Raw genomic sequence first — 18,964 nt, 5'->3', positions numbered from 1 at the left:
AATATTTCTATAATTCCATCCAAACTTGTCTTAATCATCATAAATTTGGTGATGGTATGTAATAAATGAATAGAAGTAAACTCTCTTGTTTTCAGCATTATAAATCAAAACAAAATCCTAACCGTGAATAAAGGGCCAAGTTCCAAACCAGAATTTAGATCGGCGGTTCTGGCGTTCACAATTATATATCAAAAAAATTTCCGAAATTAATTAAAACAATTCAGGGTATAACGAATATCAATTATGTTTCAAGCTAAAAATATGTAAATAAAATATATGTACTTCAAAGCGAGCTGACCGAAGCGTCGATATGGTAGATATTGATATACATAATTAAGACGCAGCGAAGTCCACTGAAAAACCACTGAATATAAATTTTTAGGAAAATGAAAAAAAATTACCTCAGAAATTTCCCCCATTTACCCTCGAAAATCGGAAAAATGGTGGATAAGTATGAAAATCCACTGTATGGGGGGTTTTGAACCTTACAAGTTACACATAATGGCACAAACGTCGACTCAGTAATATCATCACTGATGATTAAATTCAAATAAAACGTTTGAGCTATTATTTTAATTTTCTTCTCATTAAAAAAGACATATATTAGCCAGAAAAAAATGAATCTTCGGCATTCCAACGGCTGTACAAACTTAGATAACATTCAGAGGAATTTTTATCTCAATTTTATTAATTGAAAAGAATTCATTTGGTCAAGCGGACCACGAAACCTAATAAAACGTAATAAACAAAATGAAGTATACTTCTAAATAAATTCTAAAACTAGTGAATTTAATGAGTTAAATGAAGTATATCTTCACTAATGCTCTCCGTGGCCATTTCATTTGTCGCCGAGAATCAAATAGATTAGACCACATATGAAAAATGGCAAAAAGGAGGGAAACTTCAAAAGGTGGGGTACAGATGGGAAGTTATTGTCCTAGTGGATCGAAGTCACGATAGCTCAAGTGGTAGAGCGCAGCGTATTTGGCCGAAGGTGGGTTCGAATCCCCCTTGTGACACTGACTTTTTTAACTCAACCAAAACCTTAATTAATTAAAAAGAATTTATTTGGTCAAGCGGACCACGAAACCTAATAAAAAAATTAAAAAAATTCAGAGGAATTATGACATAATTTTTAAGTGGAACAACTGACATCGGCGAGAAAAATTGCTTTCAAAACCACCCCAAAAATATCTATTTTATTATTGCAATGAAAATTCATAATTAAGGATGTTAATTGGTACGTAAAACAAATGAGAAAAAAAATATCTGGGTGACCGCAACGGTTTAGGCGTTGACACGGCGCCTTATGGTAAAGGCCCAGCGTTCGAATCCAGCGGCATTGCATTCGAACCCTACATACTTGCAAACGGGCAAACCTCTTGTGCTGGGAACCCTCGTAAAAAAGCAATTTAAAAAAAAAAACAACTACATTTTGACCTACGTCTTTTAATTTTTGTAACTTTTTATATTTGCAATCTGATCTAATTCGGTCATGCTTATAATAATAAGCAAGCATAAGCTAAATATATANATATATAAGCGTAAGCTTATAATAATAAGAAAATATTCTTATCCTAGATTAAAAAACAAAAAATCACATATAAAAACCTTGAAATAAATGCCAAACGGGATATAAAACGATATTAACAAATAATTTATTTATATTACTTAAAATACTTTTTTTCTCGGCTTCTAAGGTGCCCATAGGCAAGGAAAGCTCCGACACCTGTCTAATATTTTGCGACCTAGAATCATCACAAAAAGTTTCGTAACCCAAGTCCGTTAAAATATGTGTTATCAACAATTTTATAAATAAATGCATCTAAAATTATTCCAATAGGCCAAGTTAAATAAATGAATTGACGTAAACTAGTGTTTTACGATGAGGCATTCTTCAAATTTGTAATTACTTTTTAAGTAAAAGATATTAAATTTGGGAATAATCCTTTTACACAATATTGTCAATATTTATATTTTAATTTTATAAGGTTTTTATGATTGTTCCTGCTAGCTAATTTTTTTTTTTTTTTTTTTTGTAAATTGTATTTGTAAATTGTAAATATATAAGAAAATTAACCTTGTAGACAGGTTTATGAAGTCCATTCATATTTCAAAATTAAACGCTACGTTGTGCACTCCTACATTTTACAATATATTAGGTATGTAAGTAGAAATATTGTATTCCATTTATACTTTTGCAATAATTACATCTCAGATTGTCTTAAACATCCAAATTTGGTAATGTCAAATTTTTAAAATTAACCGAGCGAACTATTTCCAAAAAACTATTATAGTAATATGAAGGTCTTTTTCAAAGTAAATTAACTTGTCCAACGGCCTATTATAGATAATGAAAACAGCATTTTCTACTACTATTATTTTTTATAGTCATGTTCCATCAGAATGATTAGAATGACTGTTGATATCTGGAGATGTCAGTTCAAGGCGGCTTTAGAATGAAATTGAATGTTGCCCAGTGAAAGCCTAATCGATTATTGTACCTTTGGAGAAAAAAAATTTTTTTTCTATAAATAAAGACGACATGTCGCAAAAATAACCTACGTCGAAATTAACCCACACGTTTGCTTGTCGTCTTAGTATTCATCTGTTAGGGCTTTTCCCATGGTAATAATACTAAATTTTGTTTTGTTAAGCTATCAATTACCTGTCATTTTTGTTGTAGGACGGGAACTTGGTGTTGGCCAACTCCTGGATGGTTGCAAAATCCTGTGGTTCGGCGGAAATACCCTGGGCACGCTGTTTCCTCGGCCGAGACAACTCGCCCTTGGCGTTGTAGTAGGTGTTGTTGTTGTTGTTGGTATTATTTCCGGAAATGTGATAGGGGAACACCGACTGGAATTTGTCCAGTTGGGACCTCAACTCCAGGATTTCGCTCTCTTTCGCTTTTAACTCCTCCTCAAGCTGGAGGATCCGGGCCTCCAGCTCGGCCGGACACCTCGACACCACCCCGCTCATGTCTAAAACAAAAATTATACAGATGAAATTAAGTAATGTACTGAAAGTTGTACTACAACTTAGACCTTATAAGTCGTGTTTTCAAACAAAATAGAAAATTGGCTGAATTTGAAGATATATAAAACACAACAGGGAACGCGCAGGCAGAAAAATTACGATTTAATTTTACTTTGATTAGATAAATTTTAGAATTTAATTAGAAAGTGTTATGATGATTTTCCATAAATTAGACCAAGCTTTACGAATTATTCATACTATTTTCCTTCATTTTGGTAAAAATAGACAGCATTAAAGAATAAAAACTTGTGTACATCTAGGACCGTCAGATCCTCTATTTTATGTCTAGCACTAACCGGTAAAAACAGCCGGAAATATCTCTGATCCACTTAGCCCGTCTCCTGTTATCATTTAAAAACAAATCTTTTTCTTAGAGAGCAAGTTATTTTCGACATAATGTTTTCAAAAACCGAGCTGAAAGATCATTAAAATACATAGAATCATCGGTATTTTGGTAGTTGATTTACAAACGTCTTGAAAGCCATCCAATATTAGAAGGCCAAGAGTAAACAAATGATTCAGTTGGGATTAAATAAAAATAAAAATATAACAGCTTAGATGTTAATAAAAATAAATAGCGGCACAACAAAACCAAAGAGGAACGCAGTTTAGTCAAACTTATATACAAGAAATACACTGATATTGGTAGGTTGTATTGTTTTCTCTATATACCTATTTAAAACATGCTTTGTGTCAAGAAAACAAAAATATAAGCACTCATAAACAGGAATAATATTTTTGGTACAACGATGTGTAAATTACCAGTGTAAACAAAAAACTTTCCTTAATAATCCATTACGAACCGTATACAATATGTCTACTGGTTTTAAATCGTTAAACTGGATTACGTGAATATTTATTCACCTTTATCTCGCCGTTCAAAGAAAAATTCAGTTATGTTATTTACCCGAAGATCATACTTTGACTGGTAGCTAATTCAAAATACAATATTTCCGCTACAAGTCTCACAATTATCTTTATGTGTTGCCAAAAATAAGCGGCTTATTTCCGAAAAGAAGGCCTGACCAAATATTTATCATACAATTTAAATTCTTCGCTTTAATTACTGAGTACGAATATGATCTAATAATCTCGAAAAGCCGTTGTGTGTGTGTGTGTGTGTGTGTTTTAAATTGTTTGCCACTCCCACTCACAAGTAACCATTGCGAGAGGGATATTTCCATCTGCTCCGATTAAGATTACAGGTGTTTAGAGAGTACATCTTACATTCAATTTTTTACAAGTAGGTGTATCAGATTCAAATTACATCTGTATTGGACGTTGTTGATCTTGATTATTTGCTAATATAATTAGATATTTTTTATAATCATTTTTGTTTAATTTTGTTAAATAATACTTTCATATTTAATTATGATATATATATATATATATATATAGAGAGAGAGAGAGAGAGAGAGAGAGATGTTAACAGAAATAGGAACGCAGTTTAGTCAAATTTATATACAAGAAATACATTGATATTGGTAGTATGTATTTTTTTCTCTGTATACCTATTTAAACTTTTTTTTTTTTTTCAAGAAAACAAAAACATAAATGCTCATAAATTAATATTGTTGGTGCAATGTTGTGTAAATTGCCAGTATATATTAAAAATTGTATTAGGTCAAAGTTCATTGAATTAATAAAGATTATCGCTTATTGATGAAATTCTTTTAATATTGCCACTTCCCTCCTCCTAAGACTACCTTTCGTATTAGCTTTGCCCTCATGTGTTCATGTAGTTCGCAGTCATGCACCAGGTGTTCCCAAGGAAAGGCAAAAGTAGGTAGATAGAGAAAGGTAGAAGGATAAAGAAAGATGTACATTAAAAGAAAAAGAGACAATGTATGCAACAAGGTGGGTGTGTGCGCGTGCGTGCGTGCGTGCGTGCGAGAGAGAGAGAGAGAGAGAGAGAGAGATGACGAGGCGGGACAGAGAGAGAGAGATAAAGGGGAAGTAAAAAATTAGACAATGTAGTATAAAAAGAGAAGGGTGTATGTGAGAGATAGAAAGTGGTATAGAAAGGGAGAGAGGGGGAGGGAGAAAGGGAGATGAAGAGAGGGAGAAAGAAGCAAAAACAGACAAAAATGGTTAAAATTACAGGCATCAATATATGGATAGGTAAAGAATGGAAAAAAAAGGAATATAAGGCCTAAGAAGGGAGTGAGTGAGGGTAAGTAAATGAAAAAAAGAGGAAATAAATACAAAAACAAAAAGAGGGCGATAGACAGACAAATATAGAACATAAGAGAAATAAAGAGAGAGAAAGGGAGAGAGAGAATAACAAAAGGAAAAAAGAATTAGAGTACGTGAAAATGTAAGCAAAAAGAAAGAGAAAGAAAAAAACCAAAATGAGGTAAACAGAGAAACATAAAGGATAAAGCTAGAAAGAAAGAACAAAATAAAGAGAGTAAGAGGGGATGAGAGGGCAGAAAGGATGAGAAAGAGAGATAGGGAAAGGAGACAAATTAAATGCTAGTTAGATAGCTTCATACTAGATAAACTGATTGATATACACTAAAACTCAATTATGTAACGTTTTATATAAAAAGGCAAAACATTCTAAGTTAAAATTCCAGCTATATGTGATGTTAATTACATCGTTTTTACACTTAGTGAGCCGTACTGTCGTATTTACAAGGTTTTACTTTCAGCCGGAAATAGTTTCTCTCCTAAGCAATTAATATTCGATTATTAGTTCCCGAACAATATATTACGGAGGAAGAAACCTTGGATCCGGTTTATAAGTCTAAAGTCAGTTCCGCCCGAATCATGTACAACCCTCGATCCCATAGTAATGGGATAGTTCATCGCAAGGTCGCTGGGCATCGTGGACCCATCGTAGTCAACCAAATCTAAACGGGTCAAGGCGACCGTCCGATTTTTTGCCGGAAGATAATAAAAAGGTTTATAACACGGGAAGAACCCCCCCTTCCGCACCAAAAAAGCCCCTGCGTTTTATGCGCTAAGTAATTTATTCGTTTTCGAACCATGCATCCGGAGCCTGACAGAATACATGTCATAAGTGTCAACTTCAGGGACTTCGTCAATTTAGAAAGCTCTTCAAGAACGGATTTAACCTCCTTTTCTAGTAGATTTGTGATACTTTTTAAAGAAAAAATAACCTAAAAGAATTCCTAAATGAGATAATAAAATATATTTCACGGCGTCTCGTTTCTAATGGTATCTATGATGATATTGATATAAATTTATCACAATTTAAAAAACATAATTCTAGAAATAGAAATTGTTTATTAACCAAGAGATAAATAAATAGTTTTTAATCACCCTTAAATAAAGAACATTAAATTAACATCTGATAAAAACTTCTAGTATCCTTAATAGGTTAACATAAAGCATTACGAAATAGATGGTTCCTAATCCATTACATAGCAGTATAGTTTCATGAAAAGTATTAATATAAATTGTAAAAACCAACATAGAGCTATCGACTTATAACAGAAAACATATAGGTTACAACCGCAATAAGCTAGACACATTAAACCTTAAATATTTAAAAGCAAAAATGTATACAATTCTAGAAATGGAAATTATTGATTATTCAGTAGATAAACAAATAGATTTTAATTACCCATAAACCGAGATAAAAAAGTCAGTGTCACGAGCGGGATTCGAACCCACGACCTTCGGCTAAATACGCCACTTGAGCTATCGTGACTTCGACCCACTCGGACACTAACTTCCCATCTCAACCCCTCCTTTTTGAAATTTCCCTCCTTTTAGCCATTTTTGAAATGTTTATCTCAACTGAAAACCTTAATTAATTGAAAGATATTAATTTGTCAAGTGGACTACGAAAACTAGTGAATTTAATGAGTTAAATGAAGTATATCTTCACTAAAGCTCTCCGTGGCCATTTCATTTGTCGCAGAGAATTAAATAGATTACACGACATATGAAAAATGGCAAAAAGGAGGGAAAATTCGAGAGATGAGGTTGAGATGGGAAGTTACTGTTCGAGCGGATCGAAGTCACGATAGCTCTAGTGGTAGAGCAGCGGCGTGTCTCTAGCCGGAGGTCGTGGGTTCGAATCCCGCTCGTTGACTTTTTATCTCAACTAAAAACGTTAATTAATTGAAAGATATTAATTGTTCGAGCGGACCACGAAAAGTAGTGTACTACTTAATACTTTTACCACGAATCATTAAGGTCAAAATCCAGAGTGCTACCAACAATCCAGCGCCCCTGTACATATTGATGTACGTATCACAATAATTATCTTATAACAACAAGAATACGTTATATAAACGCGACCTCTTGATTTATCTTAGGAAAAAATGAGTAATGAGCTGTATTAGCAGCTACGAATGATGAAGGGAAAAAATCAATCATCTTATTGTGAAACGACAACCAGGAGATATTTTGTTTCCATATATTACGCTGAAGCACAAGCTGGTGACAAAGCCGACAATGAAAGAAGTTTACAATATCCCAATGAATATTTACAATTAATGACACCTTCGGGTTTGCCTCCTGCAGACCTACACTAAAAAGCAGGTTGTATAGTTATGCTATCGAGAAATTTATGAGGGGACAGTTTATGTAACGGGACCCGTTTGATAGTAGGAAAAATTGACAATATTAACTGGGAACCAAAAGGGAGATATTGTGCACATCCCTCGAATATATTTAGACACCCGAGAGAGATACCGAAATGCCTTTTGTTTTGAATCGGTTTCAATTCCCAGTCGGCTAGCATTTGCTATGACCATAAATAAGTCACAAGGACAACGTTTTGAAAAAAAAAAAATAGGTTTCATTATTAATTCAAAAAAGACAATATTTACACATGGACAATACGTAACCCTGTCGAGGTGTACGACAAAGATGGGCATTAAAATATAATAAAAATTAAAAGTAAAATGTGTAGGGAGGGTCTTTTGTTCCGATCGCCTAGGCCGATTTCATTCCTGCAGACATTAAAATTTTCAAAAACAAGAAAAACTGATTTTTCCTTATTTTAAACAGCTGTAAACTTATGTAACTTTACGCGTTCAAATTACACTTTTATAATTATGTAATTGACCGTTTTACCATGAGAATTGTATGATTTATGAACGAAATTTACGACGAAAACGAATTAATTTGTTAAATAAAGAAAATTTCTAGGTTGAATAGAAGTAATGTTCCTTCGCCGTAATATTCTTAAAATTCCATAAATTTTCTCTAATCAAACTCTCAAAACGAATATAACAGCAAAGCCTTATTTCATATATGATTTGTTTAATTACATACTGGACAACTTCATTTTAAGGCTGTACATAAGTGGGTTAGCATTAACATTTTTTTTCTCTAATGAAAAATATTTACCAGCCTTGTAAAGAATTACAAATTAAGGTACGACAAAGTGGTCATTAACGAGACACTTTAGTAAGTGTAATGAAGCTGTAACAAGACACCCTTCACTCCGAAGGTGATTAACTGTATAAGTTAACTTCAAGGACTGGATAATAAAGAATTCACAATGAAAACGACACAAACAGGAATTATTCGACTAGGATTTTCTAAAACAGTCATGCACTATTGTGTCTTTTGGTACGGCCTAAACTCCCTGGTGTGGTTTCTGTGGTCGAAATGCCGATGATGATTGAAATGAACAGCTTACACAGCTCTGAAGTAGAAGTATACAATACGGCAGCACACATGTCACAATCTGTAACTAGGACTGAGCCGTTTGTTATCTGCCATGTAAATCTGATTTGCTAGTAGCGAAAGCAAACACGAGATACGCCAGTCAAGGATGTCGACGGAGTACATTTAAGTTGCCCGGTCACGATTCATAACCCGGGAAGAGCGTTTTTTTTCTTTAATGTATTCTCTCACGATTGATTACTTTTTACACAGATCTATGGACAATGATTGGGACGAATTGTTAAGTCTGTAATCAAGGTGCAATGATCTATTAATAAACAATAACCAATGCCTTAAAATTAATATATTTTGAAAACATCAGGTAATTTACTAATTAACATGAAATACATGCATTTTATTTATTATTAATAAATTTACTAATAAAATAAATACATGTATTTACTTAATTTCTCAATGGTTTGCTAATACCAATGTAAACTAAATATTTAATTGCTAGAAATGTGATTTTTCGGTTACAAAGGTTTACAAGCATTATCAACATTAAGATGTTGAAACTTCATTAAAAAATAATGGCTACAAAATAAACAAACAAAAAATTTTAGCATAAAATTGGAAATGAAAAAACCGACAAGCTGCCAAAAATTAAATTATGAAGTACGTGACGTCTGTTCACGTTACACCCCGTATAAAAGCCTTTATGAGAGGATCTTTTGACAAATTTTGTAAACATTTTGTACTATTGAGGCTATAATAAACAAGCGCTTCTATGAAAATAAGAATTTTTTAAATTGTATATTACTTGGTGATTTAAAATCCTGTCTACTGCGACCTGACCTATTGCAGGAACTGTACTTGGAAAGGCATCTGGCTTTAGGAATTTATTCATTTTCTCATATGCAACTTTACTAATTTCTTTGGTTAATGGCCATCTCAGCTTTGCTTATTTTATACATATGATAATAAATCAATGGGCAGTGGAGAGACGACAGCTCCGCATTTCTATTAAAGATGCAATTTCTCCTTGTTTGAAATAGGTTATAAATGTTCACTTAGTTAATTTTTGCTTCAAAGCTGGCATTTTAGCCGGCTATGGCTTTTTATCCACACTTCCAATTAAAGTTTGTGGTGTGCTGTAAAGTGGTTCCGTGGGTTCGAGTGCTTCAGCTTTTTTCAAGTTGGTCAGCGATTACATTTCCATGATTTAATGAAACTGGGCATTACCTTTGCGCTGGTGTATGGACATAATTTTCTTAAGACAATATCTATTGACAAATAATATTCTCTTATTGATTTTTTGAAGCGGTTCGTCAATGGGTGTACTGAACCTGAGAGACAGCCTTGTTCATTTCCTCTATCCCTCAATGCCCAGGATTATTAGGATTACCTTATTGTTTTTGATTTCCAGAAGATCGGATAGGTTCTCTAGATCAGCCCTGGAGTTATATGAAGATCAATTTTCATTATGTCTTTTTTGGGAAATTTACTTTAGTTAGTATTTCAATCCATCCACCTAACCTTGGACAATTGGAGGATATGACAAGTGAGTTGGCTATGGAAGACATGGGTACTTTTATCCCTGTTGCAACTTGTTCATTTTAGTTTAGTTTTTCTTTTTCTCAACTCGGATGCACTTTCAGCATGCCGTGTGGCGGTCTTTCAAATATTTCGATGGGTTTGAATGTTGCACGTCCTTTTGCCTTGCTAATTTTCTTCATTCCCAAATGTCCAAGTCTGCCTAATTGGTTTGGATTTTCCAAATCTTAAACATTTTATTTGCACAGAATTTGAATCCATGCATGCCACGTTTTTTTTTCTTGTGTATACCAGGAACTGGAGGAGTTCCCCCTGAGAATTGCAGCACTATGGATTTTATATTGGATTTTGGGACCTTGCAACACGGGTGTGAATTGAACTCCGGTGTTTTTCCCTCAAAGAAATACATTTTCGAAGGGGGTCGAGACCAAATTCAGGGTCGCCGAGATCCAATCCGGCCCAGACCTTCCATTGATGAGTGCCGCGTCAATTTTCAATATGGCCAATGGTCCCCTTAGGCGCCAGAAAAAAGTCCAGAGGCGACGGTGGGAATCGAACCCACAACCGCGTGATCTATTATGCAAGCTGAGAGTACACGCCTTAACCACTCGGCTACTGCCTGTCACCTTAAATTTACGGATATTGCGTAGGGATGGAGGACATAGGTCTATGTAATCTTGTTCCAACATTGAGGTTTCACCCGTTTTACTTTTCCTCCACCCAAGTTCAGTTCCCTTTCAGCATACTTTGTGATGTGCCTGGAAATTGTTCAAAGGATTTGAATACTCCTTCTGCGAGTTTACCAGCTTGTTTATTTTTGTCATTTCCAAGTGCTGACCCATTACATTTCTTATTTTGTAATTTCTAAAAGAGGTGCTTGGTTTTAATATTCATTGGCATCAGCTTGGGAGACTAGAAATCCCTATGGTTTTGCTAAGGAGGACATGGGTTCGTTGTCCCTGTTTCAATTTCTTCAGGTAGTTTTAAACACATAATTTTTTGAACTATGTGTTGTAGCAAAATTGCCTAAGGGAACCAAATGAAACTTAAACGTTGATAATAGAAACGTTCAATTCAATTAAGGCAACATCAAATATGTTTGTGCACCGGTGCTTTTCAGGTCTTGACAATTATTACTTCATCTACGGCCAAATCTTACGTAGATTCCTGCTGAATGTTGTTCAGCAGTGTGTTAGAAAGTTCGGATTTTTTTTAAAGTTATTTATATAAAAGAGGACTAGGTTAGGAATTAAACACGACGTTAAGATCTATTTCAGCTACTCCACGCCTAAATGAAAGACACTATAATATCAGAAAAATGCTATACAAAAACAACGATTGTTAAGGGCGTCATAGCAAAGAGTTTCTCTAGGGAATTTTTTTGTCCTGTCAAATTGTTGAAAGTATAATTAAGCAGTTGGAATCTTTAACAGGGTCGGCAATTCAGGTAATCTAAGGCATAGCCTTGTGAATGGGCAAGGTCTTCCGAGGAAGTAACCAAGTGATAATTATCCCCCGTCCCTTGAATACATTAAAAAAATATTTTTCGGAAGGGAAAAACCGGGGTTCATAGGAAACGGACTGTAAGATTTGCTAGTTCGAAAAAATAGATTAGTTTAATAACCGTCTACTGTGATATAAGGGTTATTTTTTTTCTTAATCGTGAGATTGTTGCCTATAATTCAGAGATGGTAAAAAAAGATTGTCGGGCCTATTTATACACGATTGCCGCTATGAGGTCTTGACCCGTTCACAATGGTTATTCTCGATCCTCTTGTTAGACCAACCTTGACTCCCCGAGGCCCGACAATGCCCGAGTATTAATCCCCATTCATTTTCAAGAACGATACATTTCGTCTGAACGAAAACCAATCAGTACTTTTTACACTGCTACATAAATTGTGTTTATTTGAGTTTCTAATAATAAAGTGTGAATATTCCTGGATATTTTAAAACAGATTTAGATAAATATGTATATATATGTCTGTGTTCGACGTATAAACTTCGCACGGTGGTGAACATATTTGACAAGGGAGGAGAAAATAACATATTTATTTTTAGAAAGGACCCGCGTCTCGACTCGTTTCATCTCCTTTCGAGAGGTTACATTGTAATAATTTGAAGTTAACACACAGTTTACACAACGATTATTGCACGGTGAATTGATTAACATTATAAAACACAATTCGCTACCTCGAGCACGAACACGAACATCGAATTTATGGGTGGTCCTTGAAGGGGCGAGGTAAAATTCAAACGACACACACGCGAATCCAATGGGTCGTCTATATCCAAGGCTGGCCGATGAGGCGAATCAAAACAAGAATGGAATTGAATGCCCTATTCAAGCCACAGTAATTATTATATATTAAGCGAAACTTATTGTTAACACGATAAAGTATTTTTTAATTTATTACAATCTGTACAAATTATATACAGTATGTAAACAGATAAAATATTATTTATAGTTTACGTACAGTGACAGGCAAAAAATTCCACCCAATTGATTTTTTTTTCCATTTGCTCGATGAAAGAAAATTCTGCCCTTGTCTCGTTGTTTTTATCAATAAATATTTGTTTATGCTATGTTTTAAATTGGGAATATCAATTAAAAGTAAAAACCACACTTAATCCTTAATCCAAACAAGGATACAGGATTTTTCATTGTTTACTTTTTACGGAATTTAAAATTAATTCACTACTTTCGTGGTCCGCTTGACCAATTAATACATGACAATTAATTAAGGCTTTTAGTTGAGATGAAAAAAATGTTAAAAATGAAGTACACTTCGCTAAAGCTCTCCGTCGCCATTTCAATTGTCGTCGAGAATCCAAACCGATTACACGAATTTGAAAAATGGCAAAAGGAGGGAAAACTCATAAGGTGGGGTTGAGATGGGGAGTTGATGTCCGAGTGGATCGAGGTCACGATAGCTCAGGTGGTGGAGCAGCGGCGTATCTAGCCGAAGGTCGTGGGTTCGAATCCCGCTCGTGACACTGCCTTTTTTTCATCTCAACTAAAAGCTTAATTAATGGTCAGGAATTTAAAATGTTTATTCAGTCCCATTTGAATTCTGAAGCAATAGACTGTTTAGTTTTCATCTTTGTTTTCTTAATTTCAATGTTTAAACTTAAAAATGTTACTTAGTGCTGAGGATGTTGCGCGTGGTGTGGCACTTATGGACGTTCCATCCATGCGGCTTGTGCCATCAGGGTTCCTAACGAAACTCTGCGAGACGCCGTCAGGCGTCTTCGAGAAACTGGGTCCTGGACGGCCTAGGGTAACAGAACCACAGGATGATAGTTTTTGACTTTGAGAATTTTGCGAAACCGGCCCTTACTGTGGTTCAAGCGAGTCATCACCTCCAGGAAGTTTGAGGTTTTCCAAATTTCTGAACGCACTGCGCGAAGAAGTTTAAAACAGTATGTACTGATGGCTTTTCGCCCCGTAAGAGGGCCAGAATTTACCGGCACACAAAGAGTTGCATGGCTCACATTTCCTCGAAAACACATGGCCTTTGGACGATTGGTCTGCTGTACTTTTTCCAGATGAGTATAGATTTGCTCTACGATCTCGAGATTGGCATGAAAGAATGTGGAAAGGCGAAATAAAAGGTACGAAGCCTGTAATTTTTCCCAGAGCCAACCTTTTCAACGTAGCTCGGTGATGGTGTGGGCGAGAATTTCAATGGAGAGTCGCACAGAGTTGGTTGTTGTTCATGGAGGATTTTTGACGGACGTACGCTATGTGGATGAAATTTTGGAACATCATGTGTTGCCTGGATTTATAACATAAGAGTGACAAGCTAGCCCCCAAAGCATGCTAAAGAATCAAACAGATGTAGAAAGAAATGACCAACACAGGATATTTTCACTGGGTGCAAAACCATCCAAAAATATATCTCAACCAGGGAAACAAAAATCAACCTCTCTCTCCGCAGGCAGGAATTTAGGAAAATAGTAGGCCTTTATACTGGAAAAAAACAAAGGCAGAAAGCAGCCGACTCTGCTATGAAATATCAGAGACAATGGAACATAACATACTTGTCTGAAAAGTTTTAGTCCCGAAGCGTCACAGCCACTCCGTAAAGGCCACGCCTAGGGAAATAAGATAAGAGAAAAACTCGTTGGTTACAAAGATGGGACAATTTCGCAATACATCTTTTAGGTCGCAGTGAAAGAAAAAGAGACTATCGACAAGTGTGACCCTTGTCAAAAGTTTCATGATTAAACGCCAGTTTGGAAAATAATGTGTAGTATAATGAACTACATGTAGTATATTATACCATAGCTATTATACTATTGTACTATTACTACTACTATACTATTGTACTATTACTACTACTATACTATTGTACTATTACTACTACTATACTATTGTACTATTACTACTACTACTACTATACTATTACTACTACTACTACAATACTATACTACTGTACTGTACTATTATACTCTATAGCTATGGAGCTATAGAAATGGGTGTAGAGGTAATTTTCCATTGGGTCATGTAGGAATAAGCGGGAATTAGGAGGAATTAGACCGTTTGGCTAAAGAAGCTGCGAGGGACGAAAAAGCCAAAATAACGTATTGCAAACCAAGTGTGCCGTCAAGATGCGATATACTCAGATAGCCATTGACGAGTGGGAAGAGATGTGGCGTATCTCACAGAAAGGAAAGCAGACCTGGTAGTATCTACCCTCAATTTAAAAAAAAGGAACCAAATTAGAATTTCACAGAACCATAAGCTCACACAAATGTTAACAGGTCATGACGACTGCAAGGCATACCGGCCCGTGCTGGAGACTCTGCCAGCATGCTCATGCAGCCAGGCTGTTGCGGAGACGTTCTCTCATCTCGTCATATAATGCCCACTTTAGGAAAGACACAGAACACCCCTAATTAATTATCTTAGCTTCATGCTGAGGATGAGGATGGCCGGTTTTCGTACAACAGTTGTTAGAAGTCCTAAGAGACTGTTTTATTACTTTTATAAATCAATTAGACATTTAATTTTTACTTCTTGAATTGTTACGATTACTTTGTTTGAATAATTATTTTATAAACATGTTATATCCATGTATGGTGCATGTTTTTTCTTGATCAACAAAAAAAGCTCTATAGCTACTATACTATTATACTACAGCTCGAATAGTGTAAATTAAAAAAAAAAAGAATTTTATGCCAAAGTACAGTATATTGTGCTAAGATATAATGGATAGTGTCGATTCCGCTTGAAAGTTCAATACGATAATTATTATTTCGAATAAATTTTTATATTTTAACAGTGTGGAATTAAATGGAAAAGGTTGTTTTTGTTAAACAATCTGAGTTACCTTAAAATTGAAATTGGATGTTTAAAATGCTAGTTTCCAGAGTGACAATACGGCAATAAATCAACTAGTGTGTGACGTTAACACGTAAACAAATCGTTTTTCGGGCCTTATCTTCCCCGTATTAGCATAAGCAAGCGTTTTGAGCTTTTGAAAGCCGGGTGGAGACCGAATTCAAACATCCCCGTCAGAAAACTACCAGCTGATCGAACTTTACCCGTAGAAGGAGGAAGTCGGTATGAGATAATACTGCAATTGTTGAGATAAGTGATTCTATTTTCGTCTGATAATCCGTTTAGGTCACGTTTTCAGGACTCGATGGTTCGTTTATCCGCTTGTAATGCATTTTTCTATCCGGGAGGACGTCCTATCTCGAGTGTGCACTTGCGTAGGGGCGCTCTTGACCTTAGTCACCGACTTACAAGAGCACTCGAGCAAAGATCTACAAGTGTCAAAGCAGTTCCGACAATTGCTTTTGTTTTGATTATTAAAAGAATGCCGTCGATGAAATTTTACTAGTTAGAAAATAATAGTAATAATAATCTGTTTATAAAAAACAACACCGGCTCGAATATCCACCAATACCTTATTAATTTTAATCGTGCAAGTGTTTTATATTATGTTGGATAATTTATATCACAGTAGAAAATATTCAGGAATGATATGATTGTTGTTTTTAACTAATATTTTAAATGTTTTTCCAAGAGCACTTTTCTTTCAGCTTTCTTAAATTTCAATTAATTAAGGTTTTAAGTTGAGATAAAAAAGTCAGTTCATGAGAGGGATTCGAACCCACGACTCTACCACTTGACCTAAAGTGACTTCGATCCCCTCGGGCACTAACTTCTCATCTCAACCCCTTTTGAGACCCTTTTGAATTTTCCCTCTTATTTGCCATTTTTCAAGATCGCGATAGCTCAAGTGGTAGAGCAGCGGCATATTTAGCCGGCGGTCGTGGGTTCGAATCCCGCTCGTGACATTGACTTTTTTATCTCAACTTAAAACTTTAATTAATTGAATGTTACTAATTGGTCAAGCGGACCACGAAAAATAGTGAATTTAATTTCTTAAATTTATTGCACTTTGTGAGATTTAGGCCTTTTCCCAAATTTTTATACCTTTGACTGTTTTCCTACTAGTGTGGAATGAGACTTCTGCGTGCAAGATTTCTTTCTTTTTTCAGGAATTTTTGAGGGTGATGGAGAGTAAAAATCAAATAAAAGAAAACACAAATTGCGGGGTAATAAACTATCGGGTTGTCCGGAAAATAATGCAGGATTTTAAGTTTTCATTAAAAAAAATCTATATAAAATATTCTGTTTACGTTTACAGGATTACTCATTTGTATGAATGTCAACACTTATTAATCCTCTTCCAAATGATATTGTTTGTTTACCTCTGTAGCATTCCGCTACTTGGAAATAATTCAGTCATCCTTATAATGTCAAAGCGAGAATTTCGTACGATTTTCTTTTACGAGTTTAAACTCGGCCGAAGCGGAGCCCAAACGGCTAGAAACATTAACCAAGTCTGGGGCGAGGGTTGTGTTAATGAGTGCACTGTGCAAAGGTGGTTTAAAAAATTTCGGGAGGGAGATTTCAGCCTTGAAGATGAAGAAGGTCGTGGAAGGCCTTCCTCTCTTAATGATGATGTTCTGCGATCAGTGGTGGAAGAAAACCCCAAAACAACTGTTCGAGAACTTGCAGAGCAACTCAAAGTCAGTAAAACGACCGTCGCTGACCACCTCAAGGCGATTGGAAAAGTGAAAAAACTCGAAAATTGGGTTCCACACTCATTAAACGATCGCCAAAAAATCAGCGCTTTGATGTTTGTGCATCACTTCTTTGTCGAAACAAAAATGACCCATTTCTGGCCAGAATTGTTACATGTGACGAAAAGTGGATTCTCTACGATAACACTAGACGTTCTGGACAGTGGCTCGACAAAGGAGAAGCTCCAAAGCCCCCAACTCATCAAAAAAAGGTAATGGTTACGGTATGGTGGGCTTCATTTGGTTTAATACACTACAGCTTCTTAAATCCTGGCGAAACCATCAATGCTGAATCATACTGTAACCAAATTAATACCATGCATCAGAAATTGGCAGTAATGAAGCCCTCTTTGGTCAATCGGAAAGGGCCCATTTTGTTGCATGACAACGCTCGACCACATGTGTCACGTGTAACGTCACAAAAATTATTGGAGCTTGGCTATGAAACTTTGCCTCACCCACCCTACTCTCCGGACCTCTCGCCTACTGACTACCATTTTTTTAGACACCTGGACCACTACTTACAACACATAATATTCAAAAATCAAACGGAACTGGAAAATGCATTTATTGACTTTATCAATTCTAAAAATTCTGAATTCTACTCAGACGGAATTAATAAGTTACCAACACGAATTATTTTGATTAAAGAACATTGCTTTAAAGTAACTAGTTTCTTTTTTTTTGTTTAATACCAAAATCCTGCATTATTTTCCGGACAACCCAATACAATGTCCAACATCGCAATTTAAATAAGGAAAGATAGCTCCCCCAAAAAAGAAAAAAAGAGGATAAAGAAGAAGAAGTGTTATTGTGTTTTTGTTTTATTATTATTGCTATGTATCATTACTGTATTTATAGTATGAAAAATAGAAGAACAAAAGGATAACGATGAGCCTATACTCATGCTGAGAATATTGCTAGTCTGAATCCATTATTATTACTATTGGTCATACAAGCCTATGGGAAAAGTATAAATTATGGTATAAAAATTCGAAATTCTAATAAAGAACAGGAATAAATTTTATAATTTAAAATGGGGTTTTTGCATACATTTGGCCTTCCAAATTAAGTATGTATTTTAAAAGGATAAATTAAAGCTTTGGATGGTAACAAGATAGATTAGTTTGTGAGTGAATGTTTGGAGTCAGAGCTTTATAGCACTCAGAAGTGATACAGCTAACCTAAGACAAAAGATTTAAATGTTAGGGCGTGAAATGACCTTAGCCGTTAGAACGCCATTAAAAATTAATAATAATAATAATAAACGTTGCTTTTACGAACTTCAAATGTTGTAACAGGACCCCTTGGTCCGATCAGTCTCGCTCTTTGTTCGCGTTCAGAATGGACCTCTTGTGAAATTTTAATCGAGAAGCCGAATACAAAAATTGAAAATAGCACTAATTTAAAAAAAGAGTCATTTCAAAATCGGCTAAAAAGACCAAACAGACGTTTAACAACAACGTGATTTCAAACTGTCAAATAATAGTCCAAAAATATCACACACATTCACGAATTTATTTATTTTACATTCCACTCCGCCTGACTTCCATGACCTACCAGGGACAGTCTTTTTTGTTTCTTTTTTCCCTCATTTGTAAGTATGTCGGGTTGAATGCTGGGCCTTTACCTTACAGTGATGAGAGCCGTGTCAACGCCTAAACCGTTGCGGCCACCG

At 35.3% G+C, this 18,964-nt stretch overlaps 1 protein-coding gene across 1 annotated transcript in view; it reads right to left on the bottom strand.

The window, feature by feature from the left end:
- Positions 1 to 2,563: 2,563 nt before the first annotated feature.
- The window catches only part of LOC112127839 (cGMP-dependent protein kinase, isozyme 2 forms cD4/T1/T3A/T3B-like), a 41,553-nt gene continuing 25,152 nt past the window's right edge, over positions 2,564 to 18,964 (bottom strand). The window contains exon 2 of the mRNA XM_024229296.1: positions 2,564 to 2,981. Coding sequence (XP_024085064.1) covers positions 2,665 to 2,981 — 317 coding nt within the window. The 3' untranslated portion in view covers positions 2,564 to 2,664. The remainder of the gene's footprint in view (positions 2,982 to 18,964) is intronic.

This window comes from Cimex lectularius, unplaced genomic scaffold, assembly GCF_000648675.2.
Source record: "Cimex lectularius strain Harlan isolate CLEC.00 unplaced genomic scaffold, Clec_2.1 scaffold315, whole genome shotgun sequence".
Classification (NCBI taxonomy): Eukaryota; Metazoa; Arthropoda; class Insecta; order Hemiptera; family Cimicidae; genus Cimex; species Cimex lectularius.
The sequence above is the reverse complement of the archived record's forward strand: the minus strand, read 5'-3'. Positions and strand labels throughout refer to the sequence as shown.